At 45.1% G+C, this 19,930-nt stretch overlaps 1 protein-coding gene across 4 annotated transcripts in view; it reads right to left on the reverse strand.

Annotated features, from left to right (window-relative positions):
* Positions 1–9,630: 9,630 nt before the first annotated feature.
* Positions 9,631–19,930, reverse strand: part of LOC114700863 (protein DDI1 homolog 2) — a 49,751-nt gene continuing 39,451 nt past the window's right edge. For 2 of the 4 annotated variants that reach the window (XM_037203165.1, XM_028880673.2), the window contains exon 9: positions 9,631–15,509. In XM_037203165.1, coding sequence (XP_037059060.1) covers positions 13,705–15,509 — 1,805 coding nt within the window. In that variant the 3' untranslated portion in view covers positions 9,631–13,704. Of the gene's footprint in view, positions 15,510–19,050; positions 19,114–19,930 lie in introns of those variants that run through there. The other 2 variants (XM_028880675.2, XM_028880676.1) reach the window with 2 other exon arrangements.

Consider the following 19,930-nt stretch of genomic DNA (forward strand, 5'->3'; position numbering starts at 1 on the left):
CACCTGGCTCGAAGAGTTTTTAGTTCAAGTAAGATTTTTCTTAAGCTGGCCATGAAATACATGCTCAGAAAGAAGGCAGAGAACACCTGTGCTCTGAGGGGTTCACACCTGATTTGGGCCTTTCCTTCTGTGAGACAGTGGATACAGAGCTGCTGTGGACGCTCACAGAATGGTTAGCAGAGCAGAGGTGCTCACCAGGGCTCTAAGTTAGTCCTGTAAACAGGTGTGGTGAAAAGGACTTAACAGGGACTTCTGTGGACTCACTAAGCCTGGCGATTCTGTCTGTCTCAAATCTGCTAAATTCCGAGTTAGCAGTCTCCTGGGGCGAACCTGATGCAAACCAAGCCTGGCATCTGGGTGGGTTTCAGACAGGCATAGGCTGCTACTACATTTATTGGCAGTGGAGTTATAGTGAAAAGGATGGTGTAGATGCTCCCTTTTTGGGGCTTATGAAAGGTCATGAGCAGGGGTCAAGCAGAGTGGCCTTTAACCCCAGCACACAGCAAGCAGAGGCAGGGAGATAAAGCCAATCGAAATGTATATAACTATTGAATTTATCATGCCCAATAGAATGAAAGATTGACTAACTGTGATAGCTACTTTTGCTGCCAGGGTCTCCACTGTGCTAGCTGTAGTAAGCAATTATGAAATGGTTATCCCCGAAATAGTAGCAGTGGTGGCCGCCACTGCTATAACAGCAACAACGGCAGCAGCAATGTCAAATTCTCTTCTGGAGCATGTGGGCATCCACTGGCATGGTTACAACTCCAGGAACACGAACCGTCAAGGCCCATTTTTCTTGATCCCAGCATGACTTAGGCTGGCAGCTCTTCTGGAGAATCCAAAAACATGGTTACAGTTCCTAGGCTTATGTTAATGCTTGCCAAAGCTGGCCATATTGGGCTCTTAATCCCCATTAGCATCAGAAGGGGAGAGTTTTTCATTAAGGCCCAATAGGTCTCTGTCATGTTGGGTTTCAGCAGCAGTCACAGGGCGCACACATCGCTAAGGAATCCAAAGAGGAACCTCATTGTCCTGAGGAAAGACATAAACAGAACCCTGGGCCTATACCAACACCAGATCGGATCTCCTTCAAGTGTCAGTAGAAAGATCTTTCCATCGCACCAGAGGATGATTTGCAACAGGAGACCTCCAGTGCTTATCTGCAGTGGATGCTCCAGCAGAATCCACCGATAAAAAATTTAAAATATATAAAACAAGGGAAAGAATAGAATGTGGAGAGGAATGATGAGTCTTCAGTTCCCCTTTTTTTTTTACTCCAGCAAAATGTTTGTTTGGCTCCTTTTTTAAACAGTTCAAATTTTTCTTTCTTTTTTTTTTTTTCCTTTTTCACTTTCTCAAATTAATCAATTTATCCACCTTTATATTATCAGCTTGATACAGTATGTATTCCCATCTTAATTGTGAAATGTTTCATTGAGACTAGCTTAGTAACCGAGTAAAACCAAAACTTATTATAAGCCACAGTTGTCCTAGGGTCCCCCATGCTATACATATATAGTCTCCATGGTTCTGTGGGTTGTGGTCTGATTGTTCTTTATTTTATATCTAGAATCCACTTATGAGTGAGTACATATCATGTTTGTCCTTCTGGGTTTGGGCTACCTCACTCAGGATGATTTTTTCTAGTTCCATCCATTTGCCTGCAAATTTCATGCTGTCATTGTTTTTTTCTGCTGAGTAGTACTCCATTGTGTATATGTACCACATTTTCTTAATCCATTCTTCAGTTGATGGGCATCTAGGTTGTTTTCAGGTTCTGGCTATTACAAATAGTGCTGCTATGAACATAGTTGAGCATGTATCTTTGTGGTATGAATCAGCGTTCCTTGGGTATGTGCCCAAGAGTGGGATGGCTGGGTCTTGAGGTAGTTCGATTCCTAATGTTCTGAGAAACTGCCATACTGATTTCCACAGTGGTTGTACAAGTTTACATTCCCACCAACAGTGGAGGAGTGTTCCCTTTGCTCCACATCCTCTCCAACATTGATTATCATTAGTGTTTTTGATCATAGCCATTCTGACAGGTGTAAGGTGGTATCTCAGAGTCGTTTTGATTTGCATTTTTCTGATGATTAAGGATATTGAGCCTTTCTTTAAATGTCTTTCGGTCATTTGTGATTCTTGTTTTGTGAATTCTCTGTTTTAGCCCATTTTTCAATTAGATTTTTCAGTATTTTGATGTCTAGTTTCTTGAGTTCTTTATATACTTTGGAGATCAATCCTCTGTCAGATGTGGGGTTGGTGAAGATCTTTTCCCATTCTGTAGGCTGTCTTTTTGTCTTATTGATCATGTCTTTTGTCCTGCAAAAGCTTCTTAATTTTGAGAGGTCCCACTTATTAAATGTTGTGCTCAGGGTCTGTGCTGTTGGTGTTTTATTTAGGAAGTGGTCTCCAGTGCCAATGCATTCAAGAGTGCTTCCTACTTTCTCTTCTATTAAGTTTAGTGTAACTGAATTTATGTTGAGGTCTTTTATCCACTTGAACTTGAGTTTTGTGCATGGTGATAGATATGGATCTATTTGTAATCTTTTACATATTGACATCCAGTTATGCCAGCACCATTTGTTGAAGATACTTTCTTTTTTCCATTGTATAGTTTTGGCTTCTTTGTCAAAAATCAGGTGTTCATATGTGCATGGATTAATGTCAGGGCCTTCAAGGTTTTTATACCAGTACCCAAGCTATTTTTGTGACTATAGCTCTATAGTAGAGCTTGAGGTCAGGGATGGTTATGCCTCCAGAGGTTCCAGCTCAAGGACTTTATCATCTGGGATTGAAGAGGGAAAACATGAGCCTTTGTATCTTTTTGGGAGGGAGTGACTTTATAGATAAGGACAGGTATCTGGTTAATCCCATGAGCACATGAATGACTCTGAACAAGGCAGCAGTATTTGGGAACTATCTCACCCTCTTCTGAGAGATTTCTCTATCTTCTGCTTGCAACACCTTTTTTGTTTGGAGAGGCTCATGTAGCCACAGTTGGCCTTGGATTTGCTATGTAGAAGAGGATGGCTTTGAACTCCTGATTCTCCAGCCTCTACCTCCCTACTGCTGGGAATGCAGGCATGCACCAGCATGGCCCATCTGATATGGTGCTGAGGACAAATTCTGGGCCTCACACTCGGTAGTGGGCACTCCACCAACAAAGCCACAGCCCAGTCCACATTCAACACAAGGAATTTTTTTGTTTTTGTTTTTTTAGTTTTCTGAGACAGGGTTTCTCTGGGTAGCCTTGGCTGTCCTGAAACTCACTCTATAGTCCAGGCTGGCCTCGAACTCACAAAGATCCACATGTCTCTGCCTCCTGAGTGCTGGGATTAAAGGCGTGCACCACCACCGCCCCGGCTCTAGGCACAAGTTTTCTAAAACTTAAAAAAAGAATCGATTTCATTCCTACTTAAATGAATGTCCTTCCCTTTCTCCCATTTCCCTCTCTCCAGTTGCAGAGGTAGGTTTCTTTCTTTTTTCTTTTTTATAAAGATTTATTTTTATTTTACATGCATTGGTGTTTTGCCTGCATGTATATCTGTGTCAGGGTGTCAGATTCCCTGGAACTGGGGTTACAGACAGTTGTAGGTGCTGGGACTTGAACCCAGGTCCTCTGATGAGCAGCCAGTGCACTTAACCTCTGAGCCACCTCTCCAGCCCTGTATATGTAGATTTCTGCTCTAGCCTTCTGACATATACTTCCCTGGCACACTGAGTCTATAGAGTATTATTCTCTGCAGCACTGGGTATTTAGTGCTAAGCAAATACTCTACCGCCTCAGCATTGCCAAAAAAAAAGGACATGGGGCTGGGAGTGTAGCTCAGCTGGCAGAGTACTTGCCCAGCAGGCAGGAGGCTCTGGGTTGGATCCTGTGCATCCCATAAACTAAGTATGGTGGTGTACACCTGTAATGCTAGCCCTAAGAGGTGGAGGCAGGGGGTTCAAAAGTTCAAGGTCATTCTCAGTTACATCTCTTTCTTGGTCAGCCTAGGGTATAGAAGATCTGCCTATGAATAAATTAAACATTATTTAGAAGTCTTAAGATAGGAATGGAGGGGCTGGAGAGATAGCTCAGTGGCTAAGAGCACTGACTGCTCTTCCAGAGGTCCTGAGTTCAATTTCCAGCAATCACATGGTAGCTCACAACCATCTGTTACGAGATCTGGTGCCCTCTTCTGGCATGCAGGTATACATGTAGGCAGAACACTGTATACATAATAAATAAATATAAATCTTTAAAAAAAAAAAAAAAAAAGATAGGAATGGAGTTGTCCTGAGGCTCAACCATAAGAAACTCAACTCCCAACATTTCTGAAGCTGGGAATGGTGGTACACCCCTGTAATCCCAGAACTCTGGAGATGGGAGCGGGAGGATCAGTTCAAGGTCCTTCTCAACTACACAGCCATTTGAGGCCAGGCTGTGATTCATAAAACCCTATGTCAAAGAACAAAACACAGCAGGTCTAAATTGTGAGTCTCAGTTTTGTTTTGTTTTTTTAAGATTTATTTATTCATTGTGTATACAGAAGAGGATGCCAGATCTCATTACAGTTTGTTGTGAACCACCATGTGGTTGCTGGGAATTGAACTCAGGACCTCTGGAAGAGCAGTCAGTGCTCTTAACCTCTGAGCCATCTCTCCAGCCTGAGTCTCAGTTTTTGAGCATAGAGTTGGGAGTCAAGTCTTCTAGTCCCTGATCAGATGCAACAGAGCTGATATTCTGCGACAGAAAAGGTGTTAGCCAATTCCTCTCTCTCCTGGAGAGACTCTGACCTGGAATTTAGTGCACTCATCCAGTCTTAACCCACGCTGGGATTACAGGCACAGAGAGCCCACAGCTATGAGACACTAGCTGAACTGTGTGTCCCTGCTTCAATTTCTGTTGGGTGTGGCCAGGTGACTGTTTCTGGTCCACCCCCCCCATCTCCCCATTTCCCTCCCCAGCTTGTCTTACTTCTACTATCTCCAACAGAGCAAAGGACTGTGCCATTTACGAGCCTCGAGAAGAAGCTGGTGGTAGTGGTGGTTGTACACACCTTTAATCCCAGTACTCAGGAAGCAGAGGCAGGCAGACTTTTTTGAGTTCCAGAGAAACCCTGTCTAACAGGGGAAAAAAAGAAAGGAAAGGAAAAAAAAATCAATTTCCTAGCTAGCCATGCCGGCACATGCCTTTCAATCTCAGTACTGAAGGGGCTGAGGCAGGATCAGGTTTGAGGCCAGCTCGGGGTGTATACTGAGATCCACACAGAATAAATGTAAGAACTAAACATCCCCCCCTCACCCACACAAACACAAAGCAAACAAATAGATTGATACTTCACTGCCCCTCTTACAGTGTGCTGCGGCCACCTGACCCAGCAACACCACTGGCTTGACTTCACATCTAGTGTGTTCTTTGGCCAGCTTTTCGTCTAAGCACCTGTTCAATCCTTACAATCATCCCCACTCTGCCTCCTTTCACGTATGGTTTGTGTGTATACGTGAGTGTGAGCGTGCATGTACAGGTCAGAGATCCATGCTTCCTTTATCATCCTTCACCTCATTTTTGGAGACAGATTCTCACGGAATACAGCACTCACTAACTGGTTATGCAGGTAAACCAGTGAGCCCTGGGACTGGCCTGACTGGCCTGCTGGCTATAGCACCTGGCTTTTTCTCATGTGGACCCTGGAATCTGAACTCAAGTCTGCATGCTTGTGAAGCAGGCGCTTGACTGATGGAGCCCCTCCCCAGCCCTTTAACAGTCCTCATTTTATCAGTGGGCGGTGGTGGCGCATGCTTTTAATCCCAGCACTCGGGAGGCAGAGCCAGGCGGATCTCTGTGAGTTTGAGGACAGCCTACAGAGTGAGATCCAGGACAGGCACACAGAAAAACCTTGTTTAAAAAAAAATCATTTTACACAGGAATCTTTCATTCCATTGGGCATGATAAATTTAATTCAATAGTTATATACATTTCAATTGGCCTTGAAAGTTATAAATTTATAAACTCAAGTTCCATTTGCTTTTGGGATACCATCTTACAAGGACTCCAATTTGCAGCAAGGCTCGTTAAGGAAGGCAATGGCTCAGTTGCCTTTAGCCTACTAGCTCTGGGTGGGATAGGACCTCTGTTGGTCTTTTCTGTGTCAAACACACAGATTGCAAGCCCAGTGCCACTTTGAGATCTTTGGCAGTTCAATTCTGCAGCTCACACAGGGTTGAGCCTGTATGATAATGAGTATTCAGAGACAGGTAATACCTGGGTGGTGCTCACCAACCTAAGACAGAGGGCCTGTGTGGCCTGGGCAAGTGTCTCCATGACGGGTAAGGTGACCTGCTGATGTCCCATGCAACCTAAGTCAGAAGTAAAAGGGGGACCTGTAGGGACCTGGCCCCCATTTTGGGTAGCTGTTGCCTTGCTTAATGTCCTTCCTAATCTAATTCCCTGCTGGGTTAAACCATCCTGAATGCTTAAGGGAAGTTCCTTGTCTATGTATCTTGCATATTGGGCGTTAACAGTTTAGATGCAAGATTGTAAAACATTGGTAGCGAACTTCTGCCCTCTGGGGTTCTCCCATTGTGCTGTAAGCCTGTATTTAAGACCTCCTCCCTCCTTCAATAAACGGCATTTAGCATTCAAAAAACAAAAACAAAACCAAACCAAACCAAAATCCTCATTTTACACAGGAAGAAACCGAGTCTATTAAGTAGCAAAGCTATATCCAAGCAGCCTGGCTCCAGTTCTCAACCTCCTAATGCTACAACCCTTTAATACAGTTCAAGTCGTGGTGACCCCCAAACAAAAAATTACTTTCATTGACACTTCATAACTAGATTTTGTTATGAATCATAATGCAAATATGTTTTCTAATGGTTTTAGGCAACCCCTGTGAAAGGGTTGTTTGATCCCCAAAAGGGTTTTTGCAACCAGAGGTTGACAACCCAAGCTCTCTACGACCAGTGCTGGTTTGTTTGTTTTTTCAAGATAGGGTTTCTCTGTGTAGCTTTGGAGTCTGTCTTGGAACTTGCTTTGTAGCCCAGGCTGGCCTGGAACTCAGAGATCTGTCTGGCTAGGCTTCCCACGTGCTGGGATTAAGGGCGTGCACCACCATTGCTTGGCTCAAAATGCTCATCTAACATCTACAGGGGGCAGATCTCCAGCAACCTGGACAGTTTCATGGCTGCTCACTCTTTCCAGGTTTGGGTATACAGAGCACCGCTGCCCCAGTACATGGGCAGAAGTAATTTAAAAGGCTAGGGAGTAGGAAACAAGGACCGGAGTGAAGTAACCATCTCAATTTAAAAGAAACAGATCAAACAAAATTCTTATGATAAAAACTTTATTATCTTAAATATCAAAGGTTTTACACATCACGTTTTCTTCAGAAAGTTCCTATTAAAGAAGAAAAATAAAATAAAGTGTTTGGATTATTCAGGGCTGACTTACATTTCAAAGTGTGACCAAAAAAAGAAAAGAAAATCAAACTCAAAGGCATCTAGTGCGTTCAGCTGCAGACAGGTCCTAAATGGTGGCACAATGCAACCAACTCTGGGATTACTGAGTTCAGTTCCCAACTCTTTTTTTTTCCCAACTCTCGAAGCATGTGAGCGTGACTGGACCACTGGCAAGCAGGTTGTGCCAACCAGCCTCGCTTCAAGAAAAGCCAGGAAACCTTGTGACACACAGGCAAGAAGCAAAGCAGGCTTCCTAGTCATAGTCTGCCAGATGGGGCTAGGAAACCATTGAACAAGCCACCAGCCCAACTCACCATGAAGAGATCTGGACACAAATGCACAATTAGTCTCTCATGAAAGGTGAGTGATATAGAGCAGATTTGATCAACACAAAGGATCCCCCTGATGTCTCTCCAGAACTAAAGATGTCCAGGGCAGGGAAGAACCCAAGCCTAAGCACTGCGGTGGAATGGTGTGAGCCCACGTGTCTCCCAGGCTTTCCGGTCCTGTCAAGGAGCCTGTAAACACAGATCTGACTAGCTCATGTAGGAACACAGGTCTACTCTGCATGTCACTGGTACATTTGTTTAAGTTTGCAGGTTGCAGACTACTAAACTGTTAGGTACGATCACTGCCCATCACCTGACCAGGCCCAGGGAAAAATGCCCCTCATCCACATTAGCTACTCCAAACCTTCTGAAATTGTTCACATAGACACGGCTCTGTAAGCAGCAGTCTGACCTTTTACTCTGTGCCATCTCCTGATCTGTGGTTCAAACTTCGCAGGTAGAGACTCCTACGTTCTTGAGCCATTTTCTTGGTAGATTTCCCTAGATAGTGTCCTAAAAATTAGCAGTCCCCCCCACATTTCACAAGCCCCTCCTCATCCCCCCAGTCTTAAGTACTGATTAATTTTTTAGCATATTTCCTAACTCTAAAGCTCAGAAATCACTAACCACCTCCTTTCTTTCTATGCTTCAGGATGCATACACTGGACTCTTAAACAGAGGGTTGAAGAATGCCTTGCAGAGTATGTCAAGTTCTGCAAAGCAGCCCTGCTTGCCCACCCCACCCATCATTCACTAATCTTGCTGCTCTGGATTTTCATTTCCACACACTGCACTCAGTTGCCTTAAAATAGCACATCCCGAGAGGCCTCTGCTGAGCTCTGCTCTCCCAGATGGTTGGCGTCCCAGTGCAGCCTGGCTCACCAGAGGGTGGAGGATGCTGCACACCCACCCGTCAGTGTGGCATACAGCCTCCTAAGGGAAGGAAAGGTAACTCACTCCTCTCTTCCATTTACCTGACTTCTACCCTGCCTGCTCCTTTCGGTCAACAGCACTACACACTGATTCCTCAGCATCTTTTCAGTTATTTCTACTAAATTCTTATTTAAATTTATTTTTTCTTAGCCATGCTGGGGGTCAAACCCAGAACCTTGTACATGCCAGGCAGGTGTTCTACCACTGAACTACACCCATACTCTCCCTCACCTTTTTGGAGACAGGGTTTCATGTAACCAAAGCTGGCCTGAAACTCATTAGGTAGCCAAGAGTGACCTTGAACTTTCTGATCCTCCTGTCTCTGCTTCTCCAGTGCTGGGGTTACATTTATGTCACACCTGGATTATGCAGCTGGGAGCTGAACTAAGGGTTTCCTGCAGTTTGGCAAGCATGCTACTTATCAACGGGATACACTTCCCAACTGTTTTTTTATTTTTACTTATTTTGAGACAGTTTCTCCCTGTAGCCCTGACTGGCCTTGCACTTACAGCTTAAAGGTGTAACATCCAGACCCTAATTGTTTAAACAAAACAAAACTAAACATAACTCTAGGCTTACGTCATCTGACGCACTGTGGGCTTGATTTTTTTCCCAGTCATTTCTAAACTGCAACCAAGCATGTTTTAAAAGAAAAGGATGCGACCAGATGTTACAGAATGTGTCTCTAACCTCACAGTCCCAGCTGTTTGAGGACTGCTAGTTCAAGGCCAGCCTGGGCTACACGAAATCTCTTCTCCAAAACAAAAGCATGCCAATAGGTATAAACAGATCTTAGTTAACACTTGTCTCATGTCTCTCCTAGACTGAAGGCTTCTAAGGCCAGGCTCCAGTCTCCTTCCGTTGCTGCTGAGCTCCCAGGCTCAGGGGTATTCAATGTTTGATGAACAAAAATAGGGGCTCTTGATCAGACTGCATAACTTGACAGGCGCTAACTTCCTATCTAGAATGTAAGATTTGATTTCTCCCTAACAGCACAAAATGCACAACAGAAAACCTAACAAACACCTAGAAACCATTTTTGGTATATAGGATACAGAACCTCCTATCGGGGAGACCCAATGTTTGACTGACGCAGGGTAAGAGTGAGTCAAAGCAGCCACGAGCCAAGGACCACATACTGTGGCCAGCCCTCTCCAGGAGAGCTGCCCCTCTGGCCTTTCCTGATACTCCCAAGATGTGATGCTTCTGCTATTCAAAAAAATTAAGGCACAAAAGAAAAGCAAGTACATCCAAGGCTCACCCTGAAGTCCTTCCTGTGGTCTCTCTACCGACACTCAAGGGGTTGGGTAGCTCACAGGAGCTCTGGGCCAGCCCTCAGGGACCGCTGAGTTGACTTTCTGCTGTCAAGAGGAACTCATTCCCAGGAAACACAAAATGCTATCTAATGTAACTACTGAGACAAGTGGCCTTCCTTCTCCAGGAGGGGAATATATGGTAACCTTTGCTTTTTTAGTCAGCCACAGACTCCTACATCACCAGGACTGGCTTTTACTTTAAAGATCAGACCCTGGACCTCACATGCTATGCAGTAGCTCTACTGCTCAGCCATGCCCCCAAGCCCCATGCCATTGCTAGGGGTACACCAGTCAGTTCAGCCACATTGTTCATGCTCGCCACAGGTAGCAACTGGAATGCACTGTGTGAACTGGGCATGGTGGTGTGAGCCTATAATCCCAGCGTTCTAGAGGCTGAGGCAGAACTGCCATGAGTTTGAGGCCAGCCCGGGCTCTGGTGAGATCTTATCTCAAAAAACAAAAAACACACAACAAAAAAAGAAAATTTGCCTTGACTCTCCTGCAATTATTTGCAAGGCAGTTTATTATATACATGGTAGGAAGAAAAGCCGCCAGATGTGCAGGCATCTGTAGACATAAAAGCTGCTTTTCAAACTATGCAAGATATTTGTCAATCACCTTATCTATGATAGCGTACATATTTATTTATAGACATGAGCTGAAGAGTTGAAACAAATTCTTATGGCTTTCGCTAGAGATAGAAAGCTGTAGAGAGGGACGAACAGGCAGAAGCTACAGAAGCTGGTTATAAAATCAGTGACACCAGGTCCCTATCCCGTTCCTATGCACCCTCTTGCCAAAGAAATGCATTGGGTGGACACTTCGATCAGAGGGGCTAGGATCTGAGGAAGAGGTTGTCGTACACCATTCACCGTTTACTCAAGCTTCCTTTGCCAAGCAACCGGTCTTCACCTGTCAACACCACAGCCCAAACTGTGGGGCGAAGGCTTCTGGCTGTCTCAAGGCCTGAACTACCCCACCTGGAAACAGCCCTTCACAGAAGCAAAGGGCCAAACCCCAGCCGCAGTTATACTGTCTGGCTACAAGCCCCTTCCACACACCAGCGTCAGCACAGGTTTTACAGGTAAATCCTCTTTGGTGCACACATGGAGACCACCACTGGAGGTAAGTGCCGGCCACAGAACCTCCCGGCACGGTTTGGTAAAGGAGTTGCCCTTGTGGTTATGGCTGTAATCTGACACCTGAACACTAGGATTCACGATGATTTGATCTTGGTAGTTAGTTACTAAATGAAAACTGACAATGAAGTCGACTAGTGCCATGTTTCTAGGACTGCTCCATTTAAGCCAACCAATTCCTAATTTTAAAAAGATTTTCTGTTTTTAGACAGGGTCTCACTAATGTAGCTCTGGCTGGCCTTGAACTCAGAGATCTGCCTACCACCTGGTATATGCCAGCATGCCTGGCCTTTAATTTATTTTTGACAGTTTAAAAATCAAAAGTAAGTATATGTTGAAAAGAAAGTAATGACCCAAAGGAACAAAGTATTTGGCAAATGAGTTAAGCTCAATGGATTCCTAAAAAGAGTATCTGTGTAAACTACTGGCCTATCATTTTGCTTCTAAAAAGAAACACACCTGTAAAAGCTATTGTAATGAAATCTTTTCCAGACTGGTATTCGACATTCTGCCTAGGGCTGTCTCCCAAACTTCCACATTGTAAAAAGTCAGCAGTCAAACCACTGGGCTTTCATGTCAGTTTCTTCTGAAGGCCTTGGGGTGGGTGGGTGGGTCTGTCATCAGTACCTTCTCTACCCACCCCATCCTGTGGCCTCAAAGATTTGTAACCCTAAAATATACCCCAACCCACCCCCTAAGCAAATACCAGGCCTCACTGCGCTGCTGCTTGATCTGGCTCTAACCACAGCTGAGTCGGGGACAGAACCCCAGGAGCAGTTTCCTCGTGTTACCAACATACATCTTTGGTGCAGAACATGCAAAGAGTGGATGAGCTGTGCTCATCTGAAACAAAGAACTGCTTGGCTAGCCTGATGTTCTGAGTGCCATTTAATGGAGAGAAGGAAACCGCAAGGCCATCCAGAAACCATCTCCTATTCCAGAAAGGATCATGATACTCTGTGTGACTTGCCATCATGTCCTGAAGTGAGTCTCGGCACACAAATAGTATGGCAGAAACAAGGATGGATCAGAGAACAAATCCCTGTAAGTGCCCCTAAGGTTTCAAAAACCCCTGAGATATGAACCTGTCTGTGCTCGATGACTTTAATTTTGATGGTAAGAACAAACTTTCAGAGCGGAGGAAGGGAGAGATTGACTTTAGACAAAAATCAGTTAATGCTTAGTTCAGAAATCGATTTCGACACTTCCATTTCAACAAACTGCAAACTCTCACCGGGAACCAGGAATTACCCTCAAGATCCTTTTCAAGAAAAGCAAGATTCCAGATTCCTGCCAGACATCTAAGACAACAGTTTATGTTCTAGGAAAGGATGCTTCCAACCCTATCCGGAGGGATCACTGCACAGTAGGGCCCACAGGACAACTTGCAAGTCGAGAACTTACATTAAAAAGGCCACGATAAACACATCTACACATTCCACCCCAACTCTACCTCAACGTGGTGAACACAAACATGGATCCTGCTTAGAAAAAGAAACTCCTGAGGAAAGAAAGGGATGAACACTGTACCAAGGCCACTGTAGTCAGAACTTCAGCTGTATTCACTGCCATGAAGGACACTCACAGACGGACCCAGTCTAAGCACCAAGAGGACCAGGGACAAAGGTTCTCCTAGTTCAGTCTTGCTCAGCTCTGAGCTTAGACTGAACGTGGGAAGAACCTCCCAGCAGACATGTTTCAGAAGCTAGGCTCCAGGTGGCCAACCCGTGAGCTGAAGCTGGACTCACCATTGGCCACTGAGGGCTGGGGTGTCAGTGAGATGCCCCAAGCCCTATCTCTAGTACATTCCAGTGTTTCGTCTAAGCCATTATCTTTTACTCACAGTCCTTGACATTTGCAAATGGAATTATGATCAGGTTTTTTTCCCCTTCCCTTTTTAAATACAAGTAGCACCATGTTTCACTCTAATGTGAATTCTCCCATACCCCACCCTCTGTCATAAAGGTATTTGGCAATCAATCCATGCAGCAGCCTATTATGCACAAGACGACAGCTCAGGTGTTAAGCCCTCCCGCTCATCCTACTTAAATGTCACCCCTGAGCACACAAATCAAACAAACAACTCCAGAAGTTATTGAACTCGTCTCCAGCGTCCTGTTCTCAGCCACATCCTGCACACAGCACAGCCAGAGTCACAGCAGGTGGCTGACCTGTTCCGAGCTGCACAGGTGGCAGGTTCCTCATGGCTCCTCTTTCAAAGCACTCACTCATCTAAAATGGTATGCTATACAGAAAACCATCCATTTTATTCCAGAATACATCATCTTAATGAGAATAAAAAGCTTTTGTATGCACATACTGCTAATACATTTTAAAAGGCCCAAATTTTAACAAGTAAAATAGACAAATTCATCAGACAAAAGATCATAAATTACTTTGGCCGGAAAAAAAAAAATCTGGCTCAACATTTTGCTTGCAGGTTTCTACGTATGCTGTGTGTGTGTGGTGAGTGTGCATCTGTGTGGGGAGGGCTTTCACAAACGGAATGGAGTACGGGCTAAGCCCACTGTCCCACAATTACGTAGGGACCACAATGTTCTTTGCGAGCAAAACAAGAAGTGCAAGGTCTGCATTCCCACCAACTCGATGCAAAGCCCCGAGGGCTTCTTGCAGAGTGAAGCCGGCACCAAGAATCCGGTTAACATCTGCGGCGGGAAAGATGAACGGCGGCAGAGCGGAGGGAGAAGACAAGGGCTGTGTAGCAGGTGGGTCCAATCCACGAAAGGGCGGCGCAGCTCCAGGGCAGACATCGCTGGTCTCTGGCCCGTCTGTGCCTGGATTCTGCATGTGCTCAGAAGGCTGACTGTGGGCACCCTCCTCACCTACTGCAAATGTGGGTGACATTTCTACACCTGAGGTGCAGCGTGACTCATCAGATGGTTTGGCTGAGGTTATGACGACAGAACAGTTCTTCCTGACCAACTCCCTTGGTCTGGGGGCAACTTCTCGGCCATTTGACAAACTATCACCCAGACCCCTGAAGCTAGTATATGCTTTATCTTCTATCCCAGCACAAGGTGTAGTGCCTACAATGTCTGTCTTTTCTGATTCAGAGGTGGCCTGGTGACAGGAAACTTGTGGGTACTGATCACTAGGGATCAGATGCTCATTTTGGGCCCTCTTTCCTGAAACGTCAAAAATACCTGCTTGGCTCTCAGCTTCCATCTCTGACTGACAGGCAACATCTTCAGGTGCTTTTTCCAAAGCTGGCTTACAGCTAATGACCAAAAGTTCATGCAGTTCTTTCAAGGCCACTGTGACAGATGAACAGAATTCTTCAGCTGCCTCCACAGAGGGGTGACCATGATCACTTAAAGGGGAAGGGGAACTGCGGCTATCTCTGCTATCCATCATAGACATTTCAACAGTATCTTCTGGGAGCTGCAAACCCCGGGCTGAAATGGAATGTTCCATGCTTTCACAGGAGGCGTTACACTGTCCTGTTTCCACTTCCATTGAGGGATTATCTGAAGTGAGATGCGATGCTCCAGGGCTCTTGACACTGGCATTCTGCCTGCCTGTTGAGCTGCGCACAGCAACCAGAGACTGTTCAGCTGTATCCACTTCCATCAGGGTTTCTGAGCACGAACAGCTACAGTACCCTGAAGCTACAAGACTTTTCTCTGTACTTGGAAGATGAGCATTTGTCTGAAGTTCATCTCCTTTCATCACAGCTTTCAAACTGACAATTTTTTCTTGGTCCTGTTGATTTTCTTCATGAAGTTCAAGGTCTTCTGTGTCACAAGGACATTCTTGGTCATGTGGAACGTTCTGCCGTCCACTCGCATTGTGTGGTTCTCTGTGTTGCTGAAGGCCATTCACTTGACTTGGGTTCTGATATTCTGGATGCCAATTCTTTTCTTCCACAAATACCTGGGGCTCATGCATCCCAGTAGTTGTGAGAGAGAAACTAGTGTCCTGTCTTGTATGGAGATAAACTCGGAGGTCCTGGGTTCTTCCTTCAGCAGATTTCTCTGGATTATCTGCAACAAATGCTTCTTCAGATGAATTATGAAAAGGCATAGCTGGATTCTGGTCTGCTGGGGAAGCGAGATCAGGAGGACCCTGCAGAGGAGGAGGGTCTGTTTTCTTAGAGCTAGTCTGAAAGTCAGTTGAAGTCTTCATGGCCTCCACAGCTCTAGGTTCAATGCTACTGGGGTCACTGGGCTTGATGGCGCAGACTGAAGCAGAGACAGAGCGAGCGAGACTCGTAGGGCTGCCAACCTCAGGACTCTGCCCGGAAGAAGGGGCTGGAGGGCTGAATCCATCTGAAGTCAGCAACGATGACATTCCCTGTGAGGTAGATTCTTTACTGCTTTTCTCTGTAAAAAGGAAAAAAAAAAAGTAAAGGAAAGAAAAAAGATTAGTTAGCAGATCACTGTATTATCAGAGAATGAAATCTCAATAGAATAAAAGCAGGCCTTTTAATTTAGGTCTCTCTTGGAAACATGAGGGTAAAAAAAAAATACAAGAATCTTTCTGTAGTAAATGAGATAGCATACTGAACCTGAATTGAGTGTCTTTAATAAAGGTTATTAAAATTCCACATGTAAAGAACTGTAACCTTGACAATGCACTTGACAATGGCTCACAGACAGTTGTGTGTATTTATTTCAGACACAGTCTCACTACACAGCCTGAGCAGGCCTTACACTTGAGATCTGCCCCAGCTTCTGGAGTGAGGGCTGTTGGCATCCCATCATGCCAAGCAAGCAAGCAGCTATGCTTCTTTATTTCTGGTGAAGTTCTGGATCTTCATTGGATGATTCTCACAAACTTTCTTTTTATTTAAAAAAAAAAAAGCGCCCAGTTGTTCAGTCCTGAACTATCAGCAGTTCTCACATGTCAGCCTCCTGATGCTGGAATTACAGCACAGGCCACCATAGCCGGCTCCAGTGAACTTTCCCATGTTTCAAGTGTGAGCGTAAGTTACGCAGAAAAAATCCAAAAGCAAGTACGCTGGGGACAGAGTGGGGCACCCGAGATGGGGTTTACATGCCTACAGATCCCTAGAAAACAGAAGTCAACAATGGATTTCATTTCTAGCCAAGCTTCTAAAAAATCATGGTACAATCGCGCACCAACTCAAAGAACAAAACAAACCTAGAGATGAAGCAGACAAGAGTTTTCTTTGTCTCATCAAGCACTGTATCTATTTATTTAACCATTTCCTGGCTCCCACGCTGGCCTCTAACCTGATGCACAAGGATGATACCTCCAGTGCCAGAACCACGGGTGCGCACCACTACTCCCAGGTTATATGGTACTGGGGACCAAACCTAGCTTCCACGCCAGGAAGGCACTCTACTAATCCAACTACATCTCCAGCCCTGTAATGTAGTTCTGTCTGGTCTGGAACTTGGGGCACTGCTCCTGCTTCAGTCTGAGTGCTGGGATTACAACACGCACTAGCATGCCCAGCTTCCAAACATTGCAACTCTAACACAGCACAATAAAACTGACAAGGTTTAAGATCTTTGCTGAGTACAGGGGAGGGAGGGTAGAGGAATAGTGTACCAGCTTTTCATTTTTTTTAGTCTATGTGCTGCCGAAGCAAGCACAGTGTACTAGCTTTTCAATAGGCAACAGTAACTTAAGAGTTGCTCTAATTTACCAACCCTTCAAACATGATGGCAGGCTCAAACACTAGTTCAGTGCAGATACCACAACGATACTACTCAATAGGTCCGACTCCTTCTGGTACCATTAAAAACTGGCCTCTAAACACCCAAAATGCCTTTAATTAAAAGACACAGGCTGTTATCAAGGCTGGAAACAATCGGCTCCTGGGTTCAATTCAATTCAGATGCTTTGTGCTAAAGAGCAGCAACATCCGCGCTCCTGCTGGGTCTCCACTCCTCAATTCCTGCAGAGAGCAGTTGGGATTCCAGCGGCCAGACACTGTGAGCAGCACTGAAGGATGGGCTTTGCTGGGAAGCTGCTGGCTTTCCCTCTTCTGGGTTGAAACAGGATTTCTTTTTTTTTTTCTTTCTTTTTTAAAAAACGATTTATTGTTCTATCTTCATGTACACCTTTATGCCAGAAGAGGGCATCAGAGCCCACCAGAGATGGCTGTGAGCCACCTGGTGGTTGCTGGGTATTGAACTCAGGACCTCTCAGAGAGCAGCCAGTGCTCTTAACCTCTGAGCCATCTCTCCAGCCCGAGACAGGATTTCTTAATGTAGTCAGTAGTTTGTCCAGAAGCTTACTATGTACACCAGGCTGGCCTTGAACTCAGAGATCCTCTAGCCTCTGCCTCCTAAATGCTGGGATTAAAGGTGCACCCTAGCACACCAGGGTCTAGGCTGCTCTTGAACTAGGGATTCTGTCACCACCATTTTTCAAGGGCTGGGATCCTAAGGAGGTATCACCACACTTGGCTCAATTACTGACTTCCTTTTTTCCCCCTCTGATAAAGGATCTCACTATGTAGACCAGGCTCATAGATTCCACCTGCCTCTGTCTCCCCAGTGGAGGAATTAAAAGTGTGCGCCACCATATCCTATAGTTATTGACTTCTCCCCCCCCCCCATTTTTTCTGTATAGCCCTGGCTACCCTGGAACTAGCTCTGTAGATCAGGCTAGCCTCAAACTCAGAGATCTGCCTGCTTCTGTTCCCCAAGTGCTGGGACTAAAGGCATGCACTACCACTGCCTGGCTCAATTATTGACCTAAGGAATTTTTCTTAAAGTTTAGTGAAAAACAGGATAATGATTTTGTCTGTTTAAACTACATTCACTAAATCTAAAAAGTTCCTAGTTTTATAAATCTAATCAATGAAGCTGACTCTGAAAGAAGTTCAGTTTGGAACTAATGCTAACATAAAAAGCACACTGTAATAGAATATCCATGTCAGCACCATGGGGGAGCATGGACCACTCCTGGGTTCAGTGTTAAGCACCTACACAACCCAAAAAGCAGGTGAGGTGAGGTAAGCCTTAGCGGACCTTGTACTTACTATGAGAGCAGCATATTTGTCGTCCTTCTGAAACTGAAACAGCCAGTACCACCGGGGATTAGAAAGAGAGCCCAATGGACATTAACTGTGCCTAATGTCCTTAACATGAAAGTGCAAGAGTGAGTGAGCGAGCGAGCGAGACAGAGCGAGAATATGAAATGTTTTGAGTCTAATTACAACCAGCCTCCAAACCCTTACTCAAGCCGGGCTTCAGATAGAATTGACAAATGTGCACAGACCGACACAGTCCTGTTGACAACAACGAAGGGACAGCAGATGCTCCCACAGGGTTGTCAGGCCAAGGACAGAAAGAAGGAAAGGTCAAGTCTTGGCTCTTACTGTTTGGGAAATAATGTAGGTTCTGTCAACACTTTCCCCTAAGACAGTTTCACTAAACAGTCCAGGCTGGTCTCAAACTTTGCATCCTCCTGCCTCAACTTCCCAAGAAGGGGATGGCAGGAATGCATTACCACACCCAGCCCACCTATTACTATGATTCTGGACAAGTCAATTGGCTCAAGTTTCCATTTCTGCTCAATAAGATGAAAATTTTGCCCTTCTATAAACCTCAAACATCCGAGGACTTCCAGTTTTCAAAGGAAAATGGCTTAAGAAATTCAGTTACCTGCAACCAACTGCTGTCATGCCAATAGTCTTGACGCAGTGTTCTCAACTGTCAGATGGTAGGTACTTTTTACTAAGACTCTCCCCCTGGACTGTTCCCATAAACAATAAGAATTTCTGCCTACATACATATAAATGTATATACAGGCTAGTTGTAACCAGAGTAAATAGGGAGAAACAGGGATGACAAGTCTTGAATTTCCAAAATGGTTCCAGACAGAGAGATTTTTCAAAGCACAGGCGATAAGTGGACGGAAGGTTAATGTGGTGTCTATAAATACCTGGTCTGGGGCCCACTCCAGCTGCAGCACACACACACTACATGCATCATGGCTTCTGACGCTCTGTTTGGATTAGGAAACAGACAAGCAAATGTGGGTTAACAATGCAGAACCACACAGCATGCAGGGCTGCAGTCCTCAATCCTTTCCATCCTTCCAATCAGGAGCGAGGAGTCCAGGTTGAGGGTGTTTCCACAGCGTGGGCATCTCTTCAAAGACAACCAGCAAGGTTTCTACATTAACAGGTTTTTGTTTTTTTTTCGAGATAGGGTTTCTTTGTGTAGCTTTGCACCTTTCCTGAAACTCACTCTGTAGCCCAGGCTGGCCTCAAACTCACAGAGATCCGCCTGGCTCTGCTTCCCGAGTGCTGGGATTAAAGGTGTGTGCCACCACCGCCCGGCTCAGATTTTTAACTGTACTTGGAAAGAAATTATTCCATAGCTCTGCACAGATGTTGGAGGCAAATGGGCCACAGGCAGTGAATCCATCAAAAGAACTGCTTGAAGACCACTCTACAACGGTTAGTGAACAAGTGTAGGAGCTTTCCAAATTTCTCAAAAGTCCTATTTTTTTTTGGGGGGGGGGCAGGCGGTTTGAGACAAGGTCTTGCTATGCATATAGCCCAGAATGGCAGAACTTGACATCCCAATTGCAGGGTTTATAGGCAGATGCCAGCACAACTGGTTCATGTTCATTTTCTGAGGACAAATCAAGTCTGATTAAGTCCCAGCTACTGCCTTCTTCAGTTAAGCAGTATATAGACATGTTAAGACAGCTCCTACTGACTCTAGACAGACACAGAAGGTAAAGATACCCTGATAATTAGCCAAGTAACTTTCCGAAATACTTTCACAAATTATGTCCATAGAATTGTGATTTT

This window comes from Peromyscus leucopus, chromosome 2, assembly GCF_004664715.2.
Source record: "Peromyscus leucopus breed LL Stock chromosome 2, UCI_PerLeu_2.1, whole genome shotgun sequence".
In the NCBI taxonomy this organism is placed as follows: Eukaryota; Metazoa; Chordata; class Mammalia; order Rodentia; family Cricetidae; genus Peromyscus; species Peromyscus leucopus.